Source organism: Balaenoptera physalus, assembly GCF_965194825.1.
Source record: "Balaenoptera physalus genome assembly, chromosome: 13".
NCBI lineage: Eukaryota > Metazoa > Chordata > Mammalia > Artiodactyla > Balaenopteridae > Balaenoptera > Balaenoptera physalus.
Genome location: NC_138892.1, coordinates 106193374 through 106215202, shown reverse-complemented (window position 1 = coordinate 106215202; position 21829 = coordinate 106193374). Strand labels below are relative to the sequence as shown.

Genomic DNA, 21829 nt, shown 5'->3' with positions numbered 1-21829 from the left:
GCCACAACTAGAGAAAGCCCATGTGCAGCAACGAAGACCCAACGCAGCCAAAAAAAATAAAAAAAAAAAGAACCCTAGAAATATTTCTGGTAAAGAGCTCCAGATGACTGGGGCTACTGGCTCATTCCTTCATACAGCTCTGCCTTAGCATCCCTGACACAGGCCAATAAAGCTCTCAATTTAAACCAACTTTCTCAGGAATACTGTCTCTGACTATATCTCAATGAGATCAAAACCCCCTACCTCATTATGTCTATAAAATCCACGTGCTTTATTATATTTACCACTTCAATGTTTACCTTCCCTACAAGAAGGTGAAAGAACATTGAAGCATGTATCTTGTTCACTGCTGTATCCTCAACCTGGCACACAGAAGACACCTAACTAATGGCTGTTAAATAAGTGAATAATCGTTAAAATAAATTGAAAAGAAACTGAGAACTAGAGTTTATGGTTCAACTGACTAGAGTTCTGTGATCTTCAAACCTAAAAAAGTAATCCTGAGCTGTTAAACACTCTTCTTTGTATCCCATTTCTAAGATAGTGCCAAACCCATAGGAGGCCTTGTGAGTTTAGGAGGGGGCAGTTCACTGACTACTATTGGTAAACAGGGGGTGCGTAGTAGATCTGGGATGGAAACCAGGAATCTGGAGTGGCAGGGGGCAGTCTGCATTAGGGAGTTTGATGATCTCTCGATGGATAACCAAACATGTTTCCTTAATAAATGTGCAAGCGTTAGGCAGACTAATGCTGACATACCCTTTAAAAAATTAGTTAAATTTACACCCAAAGCAAACTTAAGGGAAAGTACAATACTTCAAGGTGTATTTCAATAGAGTCACCACTATTGCTTATACAATCATATAAATCATTGTATAATCAAGGTAAACTCCCCACACATTTATCTCAGCACCCAAAACATGAGAAAAACTTTAGAAAATTAAAAAAGGACATAGCCCTTTTTATTCTTCATTGGAAGCCAGAAGATGGGAATGGAGGTTAGTGAAACCAAGACAGAGTTTCCCAGATAAGAAATATAATAACTGAAGTACAGAATAACAGACTGTAGATAATACAGAGCTCAGTTTTCACAGCTGAGAGGAAAAACAAAGAACAAGTAAATGCCTGCAGTATCCTCAGAGACCAAGGGTTCCAAAAGTTCCAACTGACTTATTAACTCCTCAAGCTTTTTATTCCAGCTTTTCCACGGCTTGGCTTGACTTACTATTTTGCGTTTTTAAAAAGCAACTCCTGAATAGGCAGAAAAAAATGCAATTAAATAAGGTTAGATTTCTAAGTCAACTTGGTTACTTATAATGCTAGTAAAAAGGTTCCATGAACAATGGAACAAAAATTTATTCAAATAATGCTTGATACTACAATATTTAGTCTACTTTTTTTTTTTTTAATTTAACCAAAAATAAGGTATACAGAACTGGAAGGGACCTGAGGTGAGCACTGTTGTAGCTCACACTTCTTAAACTTTAATGTATACACAAATCATCTTTGGATCTTGTAAAATGCTGGTTTTGACTCAATCCGTCTGGGACGGGGCCAAAATTTTACATTTTTATAATAACAAGTGTCCTAGGATGCCAATTCTGCTGGTTGTGGGGACTGCACTTTGCACAGCAAAGATCTCAATAGTGATTTGAGAATTGATGGACGAGCATGTAAATAGATGACTTTTTCAAATGTCTTTCTAGTCCTGGAATTTTGACTCTATTAAAGTTACTGTTTTCTGCTCTAGTTGTACCAAATAGCTTTTCCCACTCTACAAAAATATATTGTATATGTACATATATAAAGTGTATCAGTTTCTACTTGCTACTATTCAATTCCACGTTAGTAGGATAATTTTAGTATTTCTTAGGTGACCTTATTTTGCAGGGTAAACTCAACTGTCCCAAACTGACATAGTGTCTAACTTGACTATATCTGGGATTCCTTTAATTGAATTATTTATTCTTCAAAATATCACTGAGTGCCTACAATGTACCATATGCTATGCTACAAACACAAAACTATAAACAAAGATTTAATAAATTGGGCTCTAGGACAATACCTTTTTTAAAACACTGTATATTTCATCCTTCCTGTTCCCAATTCCTCTCCCGAGGTGAGGGTGGCTATAGGGTCAAACAGTTTAAACAATGAGAAAAGGAGGAAGAAACTACAGAAATAGAAGGAAATAAAACCTGTTGAACATTAAAAATGTGGTACATTCATACAATGCAATATTATTCAGCTACAAAAAGGACTGAAGTACTGGTTCATGCTAAAACATGGATAAACCTTAAAAATGTTACGCTAAATCAAAGCATAACACAAAAACAAAGTGTAACTCAAAAGGCCATATATTTTATGATTCTATTCGTATGAAATGTCCACAACAGGCAAATCAAATCCATAAAGACAGAAAGTAGATTAGTGCTTGCCAGGGGCTGGGTGGAAGAGGAATGCGGAGTGACTGCTAACAGGTGGGGGGTTTCTTTTTTGGGGAGATGGAGTGGCATTAGTGGTGATGATTGCAGAACACTGTAAATACACTAAAACCCACTGATTTTTACACCTTCAAATGATTTAAATGGAGAATTTCATGGTATGTGAACTTTATCTTAAAAAAAAAACAAAACACACAACCCACTGAAAAACTGAAAAAAGGGTAAATACTACACTAAGACTATGGAAACAGTGATATTGGTCTTTCTAGGGTCTATTAAACTAACGCCAAACACTTTTTTCATTTGAGAAGGGGATTTTCTTCTCAACTGAGCTGGAGTTTGCATTTGCAAATAAAGATTCATTTATTGATTAGACAGTGTCTCAAATGCATTATCTTAAAAATCAAATTAATTTGTTTTCTTTACTTTTATCAAATAATTGTTTATATAAACTTTTATCTGATTTTATGGCAGTGCTGTGCCTGACAGTCTGAAGCCAAAGAACATTGCTTTTAGCCCTGAGCCTCTGGTGAGTAGATTTAATCAATAGGGTTTACACTATTTTTCACCTACTCATCCTACACAGTCATTATTTTTAACCAGTTAAACATATTTGGTGGGTAAGGTATAGAACAAGGTAGAATTTAATACAGGTCACCCATAAATTCTGCATTAAAAAAAAAAAAAGTCCTACCATATAATTTATAACTCTATTTCTTTAAATAGCAGAGTTATTTTTTAGACTTCATTTTAGATAAAGAAACTAAAATTCCATGATCCCTCGAGATATTTTAAGTACCAACCTTTATTTGTTTAGAGAAATAATCAGGAACTGAATTCACAAGATTAATTAGAGACACCTATCACTAGACAACTTGGTAACGCCTAGGCAGTGTCTCTAACAGCAAAGCACTGTCTGATGGTTCACAACAAAATCTACCAAGTTTCAAAGTAGAAACACTGCAAGACCCACAAAGAAGGCTGGTGGTTGAGAGACAGCAGAGAATGTTTAAATATATGGGTATCTGATGGATACTTCATTCTTCTGGTCTATTCACTATCAAAACATTCAGTACTGCTGGAAGGTAAATAAAAGATATTTGTTAATAACTCTTTGTGTTTAAAATCCAGAATGATCACCTCAAGCAGTAGTACTGGGTTTAAGATGCTATTTATTCTTAGGCAATAGAAAGAATAAATATGGCCAGTGAAAAATGGGTGTTACATTAAAACCTCTTATGTTTTTGCCACAGAATTAAAGTGATAGTTCTACTCTTACCAGAGAGAAAAGACTGCCCACAAATTATCAGAGCTAATAATTTAAGTAACTACTTGCTCACACTGAGATTCTCCTGCCTACTCCAAGTACAGAGGCTAATAGCATTCTAATAGAACATTATCACCACTTCTGCAGATTAGAAATTATTTACAGAACTCTTCAGAGGAGAATTTTTTAAGAAGTTCTGGTGTCATGTGTTTATTTTGATTTTGTTTTGAATTTTTGAATTTTATTTTATTTTTTTATACAGCAGGTTCTTATTAGTTATCCATTTTATACATATTAGTGTATACATGTCAATCCCAATCTCCCAATTCATCCCACCCCACCCTGCCACTTTCCCCTCTTGGTGTCCATACATTTGCTCTCTACATCTGTGTCTCTATTTCTGTCCTGCAAACCAGTTCATTTGTACCATTTTTCTAGGTTCCACATATATGTGTTAATATACGATATTTGTTTTTCTCTTTCTGGTGCCATGTGTTTAGAATCAGAGTCAGCAACTTTCTCCGTTAAGAGCCAAACAGTACATAATTTAGGATTTTTGAACCATAGAGTCTGTTGCAATTGCTCAACTCTGCCATTGTAATATGTGAAAACAGACATAGATAATACAGAAACAAATAAGTGGCTGTGTCATTACTTTCTTCATGGTCACTGAAATTTGAATTTCATATAATTTTCATAGGTCATCACATATTATTCTTCTTTTGGTTTCCCTCTCAACCATTTAGGAATGTAAAAAGAATTCTTAGCTCATGGGCTGTACAAAAATGGGTAGGAGGCTGGATTTGGCCCATGGATCATAGTTTGCTAATCCCTGGTTTAGAGTGTGATGGAGTGAAGAAGTTATAGACAGTAAGTTAGTAAATAAATTACACAAACCATTTTACATACAAATTGTAAATTTTATAGTCCTAAAATTTAATGTATTTAACCTCTTAATCAGGTTTAATATTCAGTTTGATCTCCTTAAGAAGATATGTATTTACAAAGGGTATTTTCACATTATTTGTTTTCATAAATATTAGGTGGAAAAGAACACCTTAGCTCAACTGAATTCAAATTCATAAAGAAAATCAGTCTCTTGTCCATCCACTTTGGCCATCTCCACTTTAACTCCTTATTTCAGTCTATCGGTTATTCCTTCAGATTAGTGCAACAGCCACTTAACTGGGTTTTCAGCTTTCAGTGTTTCCTCATAAATCCATCCTCCACTCTGCAGCCAGAATAATCTTTTAAAAATTTAAGTCTGATCCTATGACACCTACCAAGTCTTTTTTTTTTTTTTTTTTTTTGGGCTGCACCTCGTGGCCTGTGGGATCTTAGCTCCCCGACCAGGGATTGAACTCAGGCCCTTGGCAGGGAAGGCACGGAGTCCTAACCACTGGACCGCCAGGGAATTCCCACGACACCTACCAAGTCTTATAGTGGCTGCAATCGTTCCCCCAGTGCTCAAGTATAGTCTAAACTTTCACTTTCCTCCCTTATCCCTTGTCTCTTCTTTTTCCTATTTTCAAACTGTAGACATGCAAAGATTTTTCACATGCAACTCTTAGTCTTTCCCTATTTATTTAACATAATTTTCCTAACCTGTCCAAACTCAATTAGGCACTACTTCTACGTGCTTCTGTTACGTACCTATCCCTAGAATAACTGCTTTTATACCCTATGGTAACTGTCTGGTTTACTTGTTTGTTCTCCTTCGCCTAGTAATAAGTTCTTGAGAGACAGGTTTGTGTTTTACTTAACTATAATATTCAATACCTAGGATCTAGAAAGAAGTCTGGAACATAACAGAGATTTAAATATTTGTTGGATGAACCCATGAACTGTTACGGGTTGAACTGCGTCCCCTGCCCCCCCCCTACAAAAGATATATTAAAATTCTGATCCTCAGTTTCTCAGAATGTGACCTTATTTGGAAATAGGATCACTGCAGGTATAATTAGTTAGAATGAGGTCAACCTGGAGTTGGGTGGCCACAACTCAATCTGACCAGTCCTTATAAGAAGAGGAAACACGAGACACAGACAGATGAGGGGTGAACTCATGTGATGCTTTCTAGTGTTGTTCCCTTTTGCATGGTTTGATGTTATACAGCTTCTTAGATGTGGCCTAAGATCACCAGTCAGTTAGGACAAGACTTACACTGGTCACTCGACGGTAGATCTGCGCAGCATTTTGGCACTCGGAGTAAGGGTATTCAGATGTGGCCATCTCAAGCATGCACATCCCAAAAGCATAAACGTCAACGGATTCATCATATTTCTCCTCATACATCTCAGGGGCCATGAACTCTGGGGTACCTTAAATTAAAAGAATGATTCAGACTCAATGTGAGGAGAAGCTGCAGATGTAATTCATGGGGAGGGGAACAGCAGAGGGGTTGACCTGTGAGAGAGAAGAAAGCGCAAGGGGGGTAAGAGGTGAGGGAGGAAAAGGAAAGAAAGGTAGGTAGGTGGTGGGGGGAGAGGAAAGAAATCATCTTAGTATGTTCCATCAAATATGCTATAGATCTTACACTACAACTCCTTTATAAAAAACTGGCACAGGATCAAGTGTCTGTTTATTTACTGTTTCAAATGGATTAGTGTTACACAATGTCAAAATAGAGCCTTGCACAAAAGATAAACTGATATAACTCATTCTGAAAACAAATGGAAGGAAAAGGGAACAGACTACCAAGGAATAAAGTAGATATAATGGCATCTACCTGTAAGATAGGATGATGGGTTAAAAAAGATCAAAATACTTGTCTGCCCCCTACTGTACGGTAGCTGTAAGGTTAACATTCATATAATAGCTAGTCTCTTGCCATTAACATTCCATCTGATCAGTTCCACTTTTAAGGCGGCTTTTCAGTACAAAAAAACCTGATATTCAATACATTTTCAAAATGATAAAATAAACTGTAATTGTCTATAAAGGTCACTCACCAGAGCCCTTTTCTTCACACGCTTACCACCCCCCTGCAGTACACAAACCTACTGCAGATGTAAGAAGTGTAGTGAGGCACATCCTATAGACACACACACAAATAATTCGGTCTGCACTTGAGTTCTCAGACTGAATTATGAGCATAGAGTGTATGATTCCACACACCAGGTTTCCAATGTTTCCAAAGAAATTAAGCCCGAATACCTCAAATTATAGGACATTTCTAAGAACAGGCTTGCACACTATGGTTTAAACAAAAAAGGAAAGAAGAAAAAACCCTCTTGGGACAGAGATTAAGATGCCAAAGACAATCAAAGAACTGTTTCCTATAAGAAGGGCAAAAAGGAAATTCATCTTTAAATAACTCTTTTCCCAGGAACACTATTTTGTAAGGATGTGCAAATTACTGGTGTTCAATGTTTTTCTTATTAAAACATAGGATTCTAGCCCACTTAAAAATGAATGGCTGGGGCTTCCCTGGTGGCGCAGTAGTTGACAGTCTGCCTGCCAATGCAGGGCACACGGGTTCGAGCCCTAGTCTGGGAAGATCCCACATCCCGCGGAGCAACTAGGCCCGTGAGCCACAATTACTGAGCCTGCGCGTCTGGAGCCTGTGCTCCGGAACAAGAGACGCCACGATAGTGAGAGGCCCGCGCACCGCGATGAGGAGTGGCCCCCGCTTGCCGCAACTAGAGAAAGCCCTTGCACAGAAACGAAGACCCAACACAGCCAAAAATAAACAAATAAATAAATAAATAAATTTTAAAAAAATTTTAAAAATTAAAAAAAAATAAAAAAAAAATGAATGGCTTTCTTGTTGTTGTTATTGTTGTAACCTTTTGGGAGAGTAGAGTGTGAAGATTTCAAGTTTTCAAACTGTCATACCCTCTTCAGAAAGTGAAAGCTTGTAAAATAATCAGCATTAAATTATTTTTCCAGCTGCAACTCTCTAACATACAGTTAAAGGCTGAAAGGACAGACTTGTTGTGTAGATCAGTGACTCTCAAGAAGGACGATTTGCCCTACAGGGGACATCTCGCAACCTCCAGAGACATTTTTGGTTGTTAACAACTGGGGGGAAGTGGGCAAGGGGCGTGCTACTGGCATCCAGTGAGTAGGACCAGGGATGCTGCTAAATCATCTTACAGTGAACAGACAGTCCTTACAACGAAGAGCTGTCCGACCCAAAACGTCAATAGTACTGAGGCCGAAAACTGTTTCAGGTATATCTTCTGAAGAGTAGGAGTAAGAAAAAAGTTGATAATGAACTATATTTTCACATTTTAAAATAAAGTTTTAATAGGCAGATATTTTTGAATATACATATATCCAACAGACTTCTTCAGAAACTAAATTATATATAAATTCAATTTCTTTTATGGGGAAAGTAACATACTTTATCTGTTATACTAATAAGTATATGATACTAAGTATCAATGAAATGACTCAGTAAGGTTAACAATTATTACATAATGTTTTGTCAGCAAAGTTAACCTTACTTCTCTTCATATAACTTTACAAAACAACAATGGTCTTCAAGATGATTCTAGAGGCAAAGAAATAGAGAACTCCACATCACTTCCGGGGTTCAAGCTCTGAATTTCTGAAGGTTTATTTCACATAATAAAAGCTCTGACAAGGTCAGGTTTCTAAATAAAAGGAATGTCAGAAAGCCAGTGAGACTGCAGGGTACACCTGAAACATACCTATCACGCTCTTGGCAAAAGAAGCCCGCTTCAGGGTTGCCAGACCTAGGTCTCCAATCTTGACTGAGCCTGTAGGACCAGTGATAAAGATGTTGTCACACTTAAGATCCCGGTGAATAATAGGTGGAGTTCGAGTATGAAGAAACTGAAGTCCTTTAAGAATCTGACGGCACCAGCTTCTCAGAACTTTGATCTTCATCACCTTAAACCTTTTCAGGTACCTAGAAAAGGCAAGGTACACCAAACAGGTTATCAATGATATGCATTTATGACTTTGAAGAATTCCATTAAATTCTAGCATTATCTGAGATGGGAATATCAAGTTCAGAATATTAAGATTCAGTAAGCTTAGGTTAGTGCTACTTTTAGTAAGGTTAAAGGGGATAGGATAGTAAGTAGTTGGCAAGCAAACTCTGATAACAAAGCACAAAAATAAATTCCTTAAAATTAGATCACTGCTAAAATGATTTAAAAGTTAAGAGGCAGAGTTCGACTTCTGGTAATGGTGAAGCAACTCTTATTGGATGCAGATATAATTATAAACTCTAGTAAATACACACACACACACACACACACACACACAACTACTAGAAAGCTCTGGAGGAATCAAAATTAGGCATAAACTGGAAGGGAGTACACATGAGGGAAAAGGGAAAGCACTAGTCTGTGGGGGTCGCTCAAACCTGGACTGAAACCTGGAGCTTTATTGGCTGAGGAATGAATACGAGGATAGAGTTCAAGATTACCGCAGGGTCTAGAACAATGCTACTCAACAGAACTTTCTACAATGACAGTGTGTCCAATACAATATTCACTAGACAAATAAGAATATTCGTATTTAAATGAATTAATTAAAATAAAAAATTTTCATTTCCAGTCGCACTAGTCACATTTCAAGTGCTCAACAACTGCATTGTATCAAGTGGCTACCATTTTGGATGGTGCAGATTACAGAACATTTCCATCACCACAGAAAGTTCTGTTGGACAGCAGAGATCTAGAAAGTAAAGGAGGCAGGGCGGGGGGTTGGAGGGTGGGGTTGGTGTGTAATCCCAGAAAGGAGGTACAGGGGCTTCCCTGGCGGCGCAGTGGTTAAGAATCCGCCTGCCAATGCAGGGGACACAGTTCGAGCCCTGGTCCGGGAAGATCCCACATGACGCGAGCAACTAAGCCCATGTGCCACAACTACTGAGCCTGTGCTCTAGAGCCCGCGAGCCACAACTACTGAGCCCACGCACCGTAACTACTGAAGCCCGAGCGTCTAGAGCTGGTCTGGTGCTCTGCAACAAGAGAAGCCACCGCAATGAGAAGCCCGCGCACCGCAACAAAGAGTAGCCCTCGCTCGCCGCAACTAGAGAAAGCCCGTGTACAGCAATGAAGACCCAACACAGCCAAAAGATAAATAAAATTTTTTTAAAAAAGGAGGTATAGAAGGGGAGCTCCAAATTCTGCATATTCGCTCAGCCTGAATCTCTGGCTGACCTCTGAAACATGTGTATGTGTAGCAGAGTCCGAGCAGCCCAGCTAATGCGAAAAGAACAGGACAGAGATTTCTGATGAACTGAGTTCAGATGCTATTTTATCTGGAAATAGTCAGGGAAAAAATGAAGAGCACTGATGGTAAATATAAAAGACTACATTTTCCTATTACTATCTTTATGTAACATATGACTACTTAAAGGAAAATTTATAACACTGTATTACAGGATCTATACAATAAATGTAACATATGAAAATTATACCATAAAGTATAAGTACTAGAAATACATGGGCCTATATTTTTGCAAGTTTCCTTTATTTTACATGAAATTGTACAGCATCAACCCTAAGCATGTTGTGAAAGTTAAAGATATAAATGCAGTATCTAAAGCAACCACTAAAAAAGATATATCAAATGCGCGCGCACACACACACACACACACACACACACGGAGTTTAACCAAAAAGCTAATACAGAAACTAATATGAAATCTTAAAAATAAATTAAAAAATGAAATTCTGCTTCACTTGGGTGGGATATGAGGTAATTAAAGAAAACTAATGGTGAAAGCTGGTTTTATGGTTTATAAAATATATATAAAAACAGAGTTACTTCTGGAGGGTGAGGAAAGGGCTGCCTGGAAAGGGCTACCTAGGAAGAGGTTTAAGGGCATGTATTGAGATGATGGAAATGTTCTATATCTTAACGGTTTCGATTACATGAGTGAGGTATCACATTAATAGGACAAAGGGGAAAACAACATGATCATTTCAATTCGTGCAGAAAAGGCATCAGACAAAATCCAACACCCTTCCAAAAAAAAAAAAAAAATAATCAAACTAAGAATAGTAGAGAATATATTCAACATGATAAAGAGCATTTATGAAAACCCCACAGCTACACTACAGTGGTGAAACACTGAAAGCTTTCCCATTAAGACTGGGAATAAGACAAGAATAACCACGGCTCTTCAGTGTTGTACTAGAAACTCTAGCCAGATTAATTAGGCAAAAAAAAGAAAGGTACCTATATTGGAAAGGAGGAAGTAAAACTCCCTCTATTTGCAGATAACATGATCCTATATATAGCAAATTCTAAAGAATACATACAGACATGCACACACGACTAGAGTTAATAAAAGAATTCAGCAAAATTGCCAGAGTACAAGATCAACACACACAAATGAGTTGTGTTGTACACCCCAACAATTAACAACCTGAAAAGGAAAGCAAGAAAACAATTCCGTTTGCAACAGCATCCAAAAGAATAAAATACTTAGGAATAAATTTAACCAAGGAAGTGAAAGATTTATACACTAAAAACTAGAAAACACTGTTGAAAGAAATTAAAGGACACCTAAATAAAATGGAGAGATGGGTTCAAGGACTGGAAAACTTAATATAGTGCAGATGGCAGTATTAGCCAAAGTGACCCACAGATTCGATGTAGCTACAGATGGATTTGATTATATCTACAGATGCAATCAAAATTCTAACAGCCTTTTTGCAGAAATGGAAAGCTAATCCTCAGGTTCATACGGAATTACAAGGGGCCCCAAATAGCCAAAACAACATCGAAAAAGAAGAACAAAATTGGAGAACTCACTTTTTCCAATTTCAAAACATATCACAAAGCTAGGTTTTGTAGTATTAAAACAGTGTGGTACTGGCATAAGGATAGATACATAGAACAGTGGAATAGTATGGAGGGTCCAGAAATAAACCCATGCACCTATGGTTAAATGATTTTTGACAAGGGTGCCAAGATCATTCAACAGGGAAAGAATAGTCTCTTCAACAAACGGTGCTGGGACAACTGGATGTCCACATGCAACGGAATGGAGTTGGATCCCACACCTCACACATACACAAATGTTAACTCAAAAAATGGTACGATCTAAATAAAAGAGTTAAACCTATAAAACTCTTAGAAGAAAAGTTAGGGGTAAATCTGCATGACCTTGGTTTTGGCAATGGATTCTTAGATATAACCCTAAAGGCACAAGCAACAAGGGAAAAAAAAACAGATAAACTGGACTTAATCAAAATTTAAAACTTTGTGCATCACATGACGTCATTAAGGAGTGAAAAGAATATATAGAATGGGAAAAATATATTTGCAAATCATGTACCTGATAAGGGTTTAGCTTACAGAATATATAAAGAACTCTTACAACTCAACAAAAAGACAAACAACCCAATTTAAAAATGGACGAAGTGGGCAAAGAGTTGAATAGACATTTCTCCAAAGATGTATAACATGCACATGATAAGGTGCTCAACATCATTACTCTCTAGGGAAATGCAAACCAAATGAGATACCATGTCACAGCCAGCAAGATGGTTATTAAAAAACCAAAAACAAACAAACAAAAAAACCAAGTGTTGGCAAGAATATGGAAAAATCGGAACCCTTATACATTGCTAGTGGGAATGTAAAATGGTTCAGCCATTGTGGAAAACAGTTTGGTGGTTCCTCAAAAAGTTAAACACAGAATTACCATATGACTCAGCAATTCTACTCAAAGGTATATATGTATCTAAAAGGCATGAAAACGGGTACTCAAATAAGCACTTGTACACAAATGTTCATGGTGGAAACAGCCCAAATGTCTATCAATAAGTGAGTGGATAAACAAATTGTGGTATATCCACGAAATATTATTTAGTCATAAAAAGGAATGAAGTACTGATACATGCTACAACATGAACCTTGAAAACATGGTAAGTGAAAGTAGCAAAACACAAACATGTATTTTATATTCCATTTATATGAAATACCTTGATCAGATAAATCCTTAGAGACAGAAAACAGTTGGTGGTTGCCAAAGGCTGGGGTAAAGGAAGAAAGGGGAATTGTTTAATGGGTTTTAGTTTTGCAAGATGAAGAATTCTCGAGATTGGTTACACAGCAACATGAATATATTTAACTAAACTGTACACTTAAAAATGATTCAGGGCTTCCCTGGTGGCACAGTGGTTAAGAATCCGCCTGCCAATGCAGGGGACATGGGTTCGATCCCTGGTCTGGGATGATCCCACACGCTGCGGAGCAACTAAGCCCGTGTGCCACAACTTCTGAGCCTGCGTGCCACAGCTACTGAAGCCCACGCGCCTAGAGCTGGTGCTCCGCAACAAGAGAAGCCACGGCAATGAGAAGCCTGCACACCGCAATGAAGAGTAGCCCCCGCTCGCTGCAACTAGAGAAAGCCCGCGTGCAGCAACAAAGACCCAACACAGCCAAAAATAAGTATAAATAAAATAAATTTTAAAAAAATGATTAAGATGGTAAATTTTATATGTTTTTACCAGAGTAAAAAAAAAAAGCCCATCTATAAATACTAGAGATCAGCTAGTCCAACCACTTATTTTACACATGGAGAACTGAGGGCCAGAGAAGGGGATCTACTTGCCCTAAATCACAGCTGGTCAAAGTCAGAGCAGAGAGCAGACTCCTACTCTAAGTCTAGTGCTTTCTACTTTACCTCTTGCTGTATTTGCTTTGAGGCTCAGAAACTGAAACAAACAATGATGGGGAAAAAAGAACTTTAAACTTAAAAGAAAAATGGTTAAAAACTTAGATCATGTGCAATTAAAGAGAAAATATACTACGTGGGAAGGGTAATGGGGAGTAACTGCTTAATGGGTATGGGGTGTTCTTTTAAGGTGATGAAAATGTTTACGAACTTGACAGATGTGGTTACACAACACTGTAAATGTAATAAATGTCACTGAGTTGTACACTTTAAAAAGGTTAATTTTATGTTATATGAATTTCATCAAAAATTAAAAAAAAAAAACTAACTTTATATCTATCTACTGACAGACTACTGACAACCCACTAAGTATTCAAACCAGAAAAAGAATCTCAAGATGCAGATATACAAACAACTACTACCACAGAATTTTCCTTAATTCATTCAAATATTTATCAAGTTTCAGGCATAGTGCTAGGGAGCACAGTCTAGGAAAAGAAACAGACATGTGAATAACAAGAAGCGTGGACGACTAGGATAGAGATGTTGCCATAAATATTAGAAAAGTTGGATGGGAAAACTAGAATGTGCAGGAGGGAAATAATCTGTTGGCTTTCAACATGTTAATTTTGAGGATCCAAGAGCAACCGGGATTTTGTACATCCAGGAAATACAAGACTATGTTTCAAAGATCTGGGATTAATCAGCTCAGTAGCATTAACTACGGAAGGTTATAAAGAATAAATACACACTACAGAGACAATTTTTAACAATCCAATTCTTCCACAAAAAATTTACACCATAAAAGTTACTCTAGTTTCCTCTCTGAGTACAAATATATACTCTAAGAGACATGGGACTCCAAAGGCATACAGGGAATTTCTGCATTTGACCTATCCATATTCCTGAAAGGGATGATAGGTCTAGATGTTTTGGCTTCAATTTCTGATGCTTTGGGAAATGAAATTATCTAGTGATAAATGTCACAATACAATTTGCATTTGATACAATATGTGCATAGTTGTAGCAAAAACTGCCCAATATGAGGTGATAAAATAAATGGGTAAAGCTTGTCAGTAAGCTTCAATTTCATTTTAACCACTAGAGGGCTACCTTGTCATTTGATTTCTGATCTCTTAGCCACTCAATTTTAGAAATGCCAATCACCATTAACTTAAAGCAACTAGGTTTATTCTGCAACAATTTCTCATTTAAATACTTATCAATACATAATTATCAAACCACTTTATACACCAGAGGACCTTGTGGGCAGGAAAATGTGCTCATATACTAACATTTGGAGTGACTATTCATTCCCTCCTTAGTATAACGGGTAACAACAGAAGAACTGATAAGGCCTGAAATAAGAAAATTCAAGTTCTCTCATACTTCTTGGTCAGCTTTTATAATATCGATGAACTTACGTTTTAAGCGTTCCAGATGTCATAAGTTCAGTCACCAAAACGATGCACTTCTTTCCCTTTACTGTGGATTCCCAGGAATCATAGAATCGGACAATATTGGGATGCTGAAGACCCTTTAACATTTCAGCCTCTTCTTTAAATCTCTGCCTCTCAGACTTTGTTAACTTTCGATCCTAAAATCAAAAAGCAAGACAGAATACAGTTCAAGATTGGGAGTTTGGGACTGACATGTACACACTACTATTATTTAAGACAGATAACCAACAAGGACCTACTGTACAGCACAGGGAACTCTTGCTCAATATTCTGTAATAACCTAAAAGGGAAAAGAATTTGAAAAAGAACAGATACATGTATATGTATAACTGAATCACTTTGCTGTACACCTAAAACAAAAATAAAGGAAAAAAAAAACAGAATATGCTTTTAAGATAATAAAACACCAAGTCACATAGTTACACTTAGATGCTAAACATGTACTAAATTATAATGACCAATACTGTTAAAATATAACATCCTAACACTGAAGTTACTAATAATTAATAATTTCATCAGCCCGTTATATGAGTGTGAGAACAGGCTAAAGTGTATTTAAGAAAACTCTTGATTATAAAGTCATGCTTGAGGGACTTCCCTGGTGGCGCAATGGTTAAGAATCCGCCTGCCAATGCAGGGGACATGGGTTCACGCCCTGGTCCGGGAAGATCCCACATGCCATGGAGCAACTAAGCCTGTGCGCCACAGCTACTAGCCCGCAGGCCACCACTACTGAAGCTTGCACACCTGGAGCCCGTGCTCTGCAACAAGAGAAGCCACCGCAATGAGAAGCCCTGAGAAGCCCGCGCACCACAACGAAGAGCAGCCCCTGCTCACCACAACTAGAGAAAGCCTGCGTGCAGTAACGAAGACCCAACGCAGCCAAAAAATAAATAAATCAATTACTTAATAAAATAAAGTCATGCTTGAGATTATTTTAGTATCTTTACTGTTAATGTGTGCTTCAGATACACATTTTTTAGGTACAGTTAATTTACCACTTCCAAAATAAGTCACCTATTGACAGAGATATGCAATTTAATAATGGAACAAGTATGGGTTTTGGAAGTGGTGACATCTAAATATAAATTCTGTCTTTGCTTCAACTAAAATTTCCTTCATGAATAAAGTCAAGTCCTCCGTATTCATGAGTTCACATACCCAGATTCAGCCAACTGCAAATCAAAAATGCTGGGGGTGGGTGGGTGGTGTTGGGGGGATCAGAAAATACCAAAAAGCAAAACTTGAATAGTCTGCCCACATGCTGGCTACTATTTACATAGCATTTACATTGTATTCGCTATTATAAGTAATCTAGAGATGATTTAAAAGTATATGGGAAGATATGCAAATACTGTGCCATTTTATAAAAGGGACTTGAGCACCCACAGGGGTGGAGGGTGGGGTCCTGGAACCAATTCCCACCACCCCCCGGGATATTGAGGGATGACTGTGTATACCTTCACCTCATAGGACTCTTGTAAGAATTAAATAATCTACTAGATAGATTTCATTTAATTTAGTCTACTAGGTAGATTTATTTAAAGTGCCTGGCACTTTTTAGGTTAATTCACTTCTCATCTGAGATAACTGGAGAAAAGCACTTAATCTGTTGTTCTTCCCTTAACAGAGTCCCATACACACAAACTCTGTACTGTCCTGTAAATTAAAATTGAAACTGTCATATAATATTCTATCAAAGCATATAATACGTATTTTAACGAAATAGTCCAGGCATATAATAACATAATGTGTCTATGATACAGTTAAATAATTAAACACTAAAGACATAATTTAAACCTTCCTATGTAACTAGATGGCCTTTCCCATAACTATTCCTCACCCTTGAATAACAACCACTACCCTGATCGGATATACCATTCCCACATGGGTTTTTACACTTTAGGTGAAATGTTAGGATTTCATAAAAAGAAGTTATAGAGCATGTACTATTTGGAAGGTGGCTATTTTCCACTCAACACTGTTTGAACTCACCCATGATGGTATAAGGAGACGTTACAAGATATCTACCATATTACTGTAACTCCATTCATTATCACTGCTATGCAGTTATCCACTGTCTGAATACACCACAATTTATATATAACCTCCTACTGATCAATCTTTAGGCGCTTCCCCATTTTTTTGCTATTACAATATGGCAAAGGTTTTGCAGTGTTAATCTCTAGGATGCAGGCTCTTATCTTGGAGTCTATAAACCCCTTTAAGGCAGGTTTGTGAACGTGTGTGAAAACAAATATATCTTTATTATTCATTAACCTTGAATTGAAACTTAATATTTCCTTGAATGAATGTATGTACCTAATGGCATTCAGCAGTACCTGTGATTTGTCACCAACAGACCTAGGTATTTTCATATCACGTAACAGTGGTTGCAGATTATCTCAAAATACCACAGTAGGCATTACTTTGAAATTATGATAGCTATTAGATCTTCCAGTAGATCTTATTAACATACACTAATAATGCATACTATATCACAAATTTAAAAGTTTTGATAACTATTTTAATATAATTTGTTTCCAATATAATCCTATGTATTTTACTATATGGACTTAAAACAAAACATTTTTCTAGCCTTCACTAGCCTTCTGGGGCACAAAAAAAAGAAGTACACCTATTAGGATATATAGCTAGTGGTAGAAGTGCATAGGGAATAGGCATCTTCAGTCTTCATAGGTATCAACAAATTGCTTTTCAAAGGGACTGTACCAACTGAGTTTCCCAATAGCTTTGCATGAAGGTTCCCACTGCAGTACATGGTCACTAGCAACTGGTATTATCAGACATTAACTTTCGTCAATTTGATGGGTGTAAAGTCATGTTCTATAGTTTAATTTACATTTTCAGAGTCACTAAAAAGTGTGAGAAACTTTGTTTTCTTTGCAGACTACTTAAGACCCCTCTTCTGCAAGGAACTGATGCTTTATCTTACTTGTAGCAGCTCTTAATAGATTATGGATGCTAATCCTTTACTGGTTTTATGAGTTACAAATACCTTTTCTCAATTTGTGGGTTGTATTTTCACCTTGTTTATGATGTCTTGATTTACAGATGTTTTTATTTCACTGTATTTCAATTCATCTATCTTTTACTTTGTGGTAGGTGGATTTTATGACTTCAGTAATTTTTCCAGACACTAAGGTCATAAGTTTTTTTCTTTTCCTTTTTAAAATATAAGTTTGTTTTGTTTGCCACATCTGGGAATTGTTGAGGAATTTATTTGGTTGGGTGAAAGAAGGGCTGACTGTTATTTCTGTTCTGTATCAACCAATGGCCCCAATACCATTTAATGAACGATCCATCCTTTCCACAGAAGTACAGTTCTGTCTCTGGATTCTACACTCTATTCCATGGTCTGTCTAGTCCTGCGCTAATACCATACTTTCTTAATTGCTATCACTCTTGAATGATAGTTTAGATGGATGTAGAATTCTAGGTTGGTTTTCTTTCAGCACTTTCAAGATACTATTTCATGGTACTCTGGCATCTACTGTAGCCCTCAGTATACATGTCCTCCTTTGTAGGTTATCTGTATTTTCTCCCTGGTTACTCTAAAGACTTCTAAAAAAAATTGTGCTCTGCACATTCACTACCATGCATCTAAGTTTTATTTTATACATAATGGGGCTAATTGTGCTTTTTAAGCCCAAAGTTTCAGGTATTTGTCTTCGCATCAGGAAAATTCTCAACGATTACCTTTTTGAAGACTGCCTCCTTCCAGTCTCCATTCTCTTCTAAGATTTTCTATGTATGTCTGTATGTGTTATGGGTAAGGGTGTGTGTGCGTGGAACCTTACTCAACCCTTCACACCTTTTAACTTCTCTCTCATTTTCCATTTCTTTCTCTCTGCTGCCTTCTGGGCAGTGTTCTCAGATCTCCCTTCTTGTTCATGAATTCTCTCAAGTTATTATCATGTCCAACCTGCTTATTACCTTAAAAAATTTTTTTTAATTAATCAAACTTTAAGTCTAAAGGAGGCAGAGATGCAAAGGACATGTGGCAAGGTCTCAGTCCCTGCCCCAGAAATACGAGATGAACACAAACTAGACACTTGCAACTAGCCATACACGCCTTGAAGGGCTGGGTATACCGGTCAGTCAGACATATATTTGGACATCCATACAGCAAATAAAACGAGGTCAAGCAGTCAGTCTGTCACCAAAAGTACCCACCGGAGGGTCTGATAAAGGCAATTCAGTCACTACTTCAGTGCCTACTTTCCCAGCTAGCATCAAAAAACAAAGCAAGGTGGGAAAAAAGGGGAAAAAAAGAAAATGAAAAAGAAAAAAAGTTGGGCACTAACTGAAGACTTCAGTGGAGAAGGAATTCTCCTGCCACTTCTCTAGGCCCAATGCCTGGGGGAGGGATTTGTCCCCACTCAGTGGCAACCCCACATGTGGGGTTTTGAATGAGAAATGGTAACTGGTGGCTCAATTTGCAATGATCCCCACCAACCTCCACCCCATCCCTGCTTCATGAACAGACAAGTTTTCCCAGCATCCTCCTTGGAATTTCCTCCCTCTCAGGGTTCATCTCCAAAATTATTTCCATCTCCAAATCATCACTGCAAGATTGCCTTCTCTCAAAGTTCTATAAAAGCCCACTTTCACAGCCCAGTATCACTTTTATTTCCACTCCTAACCTGAAGCTGCAACCATCCACAAAGTCACATACCTTGTCCACTGAGACTCAGATCCATAGCAGCAGAGCTGTTTTATCTTGGGCTATCTTCCTAAACCGTTCCTTTCCCAAAGAACAGACGGCCAAAGGGCCAAAGGACAAGTCGAAGTATCTGGGGCCAGATGACTGAGGAAAGTGGCACTTGTTACTTAGTTTTTAATTGCAATACATTTTCATTTCTTGAAGCTCTTTTTGGATCTTTATCAAATCAGTCATTCACTGCCCCCTCCAATACCATCGTGATGTTTTTGTGGTTTTAGTTTTTAATCCTTTAATTCTTTTAAAATAATGTGCTTTAGAGGCTCAATTCAATAACACTTTTATCTGAGTTACTGGGGATCTAATTTTGCCTAGTGTTTTGGCTGCTGACATTCATTCATGGTGGTTTGTTTCTTCACATGATTAACAATAGTGGATAATATGGTTATCTTAAACTGTGATTTGCCTGTTGGAATATCCTCAGTTGTGTGTGTATTGCTGTGGACAGGCTCTGAGTTTATTTATGCCTAGTGCTGCAAGAATATTACTAGTCTTGGTGATGCCTGCATGTAATCAGTTCAAATTTGAATCTCATACTTGTATGAATACAGGTCCCTGATTATGTATTCTCCGGGTGAACTTTTTTCAGCTGACTTGGGAAAAACTGTCTTTTCCCTGACTCAGAAACTGAAATTTTCTCTAGTCTGTCTTTATATTAAAGGTTTTGTTCCCTTTTAAGGAACAAATTTATTGGATCTCAGTTCCAGTACCTGCTGGGGCTTAAGACTTCATCTATCCTTGGGGAGACAGTAAAACCATGTGTCTTAGTTAACAAGATTGAAATTGTCCCAAGAAAAACCCTAGTGTCAATTCACACTTTTCCTACTCTGGTTTCTAGTTTCTTCTTAGTTTTTAGACCTTGGAAATTATCCTGACAGCCTTATAAGCTCAGCTATGCATTTAAAAGGATAGGTTTCTGTAGTTCCTCTCATCAAAATTTTCAAAATGTCTGGTATTTTACAGTGGGAAGAGTTTTCAGCTTGTTTGGTTTTCTATTTACTGACAATAGGGTTCCCCAATATATGTTTTAAAAAAAATATTGTTTACCATATATTCTTAAATGTTCCTCATTTAAGGAAACTTTATTCAAAAAATGAAGGAAAATCTAGATCACTTGCTGACTCTCTTATACATTACTGTTGAATTACAAAAACTTACTTTGAAGAAATTGTGAAAAGTTAAGCTATTCTCAAAACAATCAGAAGACAGTAATCACATGAGCCAAATGAAATATAATATTCTACCTACCATTAAGTGATATTTAATTTTTATATTTTAATATATAGTCTACCTGATTGTCTTGATAACTACTCTTATTTTCTGTAGCATGCAACATTCATTTCAGTTTTAGCAATTAATGTATATCTTCATATATGTTTAATTAAATTTTAACAAATGCTTGAGTACCCTGTGTCAGACAACAGGACAGGACAAACATTAGAGACAAGGTTCCTGCTGTTCTAGACCTTACAATGTAAGAGGCAGAGGCATTAATTTTATTAGGTATTATAAAGAGAAAAAACTGAGTGCTTTGACAGTATATCACAAAAGACCCAATTCTGTGTGCACAAGCTAGTGTTAGCCCCCCATATCAGCAGGTTACCCTAACGGCTGAGATTATGAGCATGAAAGTACCCACAGTTCTAGTTTTACAATACTTGAAATGCTTAAGACCACAAGAGTCTGTAAAAACTGCTAAAGGCAAACTTCGAAATGCAGGATAGACTAGAGGCGACGAGACTCAAAACTTTAATAACAGTGAGCTACAGAATTTAAATTTATTTATTTAAATTTGTTTATTCACCCAGAGTTTAGAGCTTCTGGAAAGTATATCACTTACAGTAGACCACTGTAGCTGAAACTTGGAATATACATTATACAGGATAAGGTAGTATACAGTACTTAACAGCCAATGAAATGTTTTCTCTCAACTGGTATATAACTTTAGCCAGAAACTGTCACTAGACGTTAACCAAAACTGTAGCCTAATCATTCTACATTGTTACTTAAATTTTAATTTTAATTTAAAATCTACTTAAAGACTGTTTCTTTCACATCTACAATTCCAAGTTTTCAAAACTGCTTTAAAGTACACAAGGCTTGTAAACCTTTTCTGCAGAAACTCAAACCAAAAGTAATTCACTCGTGTCTGTCTCTACTACCACCACCCTATTTCAAGCCGTCACGGTCTCCTCTGGATTTCTGCAATAACCTACTAGCTGTTTCCACACGGCTAAACATCTCCCTGTACAATGTATTTTTCCACTCTGTCCAAATACAACCAGAATATTTTAAGGTCAA

General features: G+C 37.1%; 1 protein-coding gene across 19 annotated transcripts in view; it reads right to left on the bottom strand.

The window, feature by feature from the left end:
• WNK1 (WNK lysine deficient protein kinase 1) overlaps positions 1–21829 on the bottom strand; it is a 133299-nt gene that overhangs the window by 58107 nt on the left and 53363 nt on the right. For all 19 annotated transcript variants that reach the window (XM_082422024.1, XM_082422022.1, XM_082422008.1 and 16 more), the window contains exons 2-4: positions 14749–14921; positions 8370–8590; positions 5875–6032 (exon numbers count right to left, since the gene is read on the bottom strand). In XM_082422024.1, the coding sequence (XP_082278150.1) occupies positions 5875–6032; positions 8370–8590; positions 14749–14921 (552 nt within the window). The remainder of the gene's footprint in view (positions 1–5874; positions 6033–8369; positions 8591–14748; positions 14922–21829) is intronic.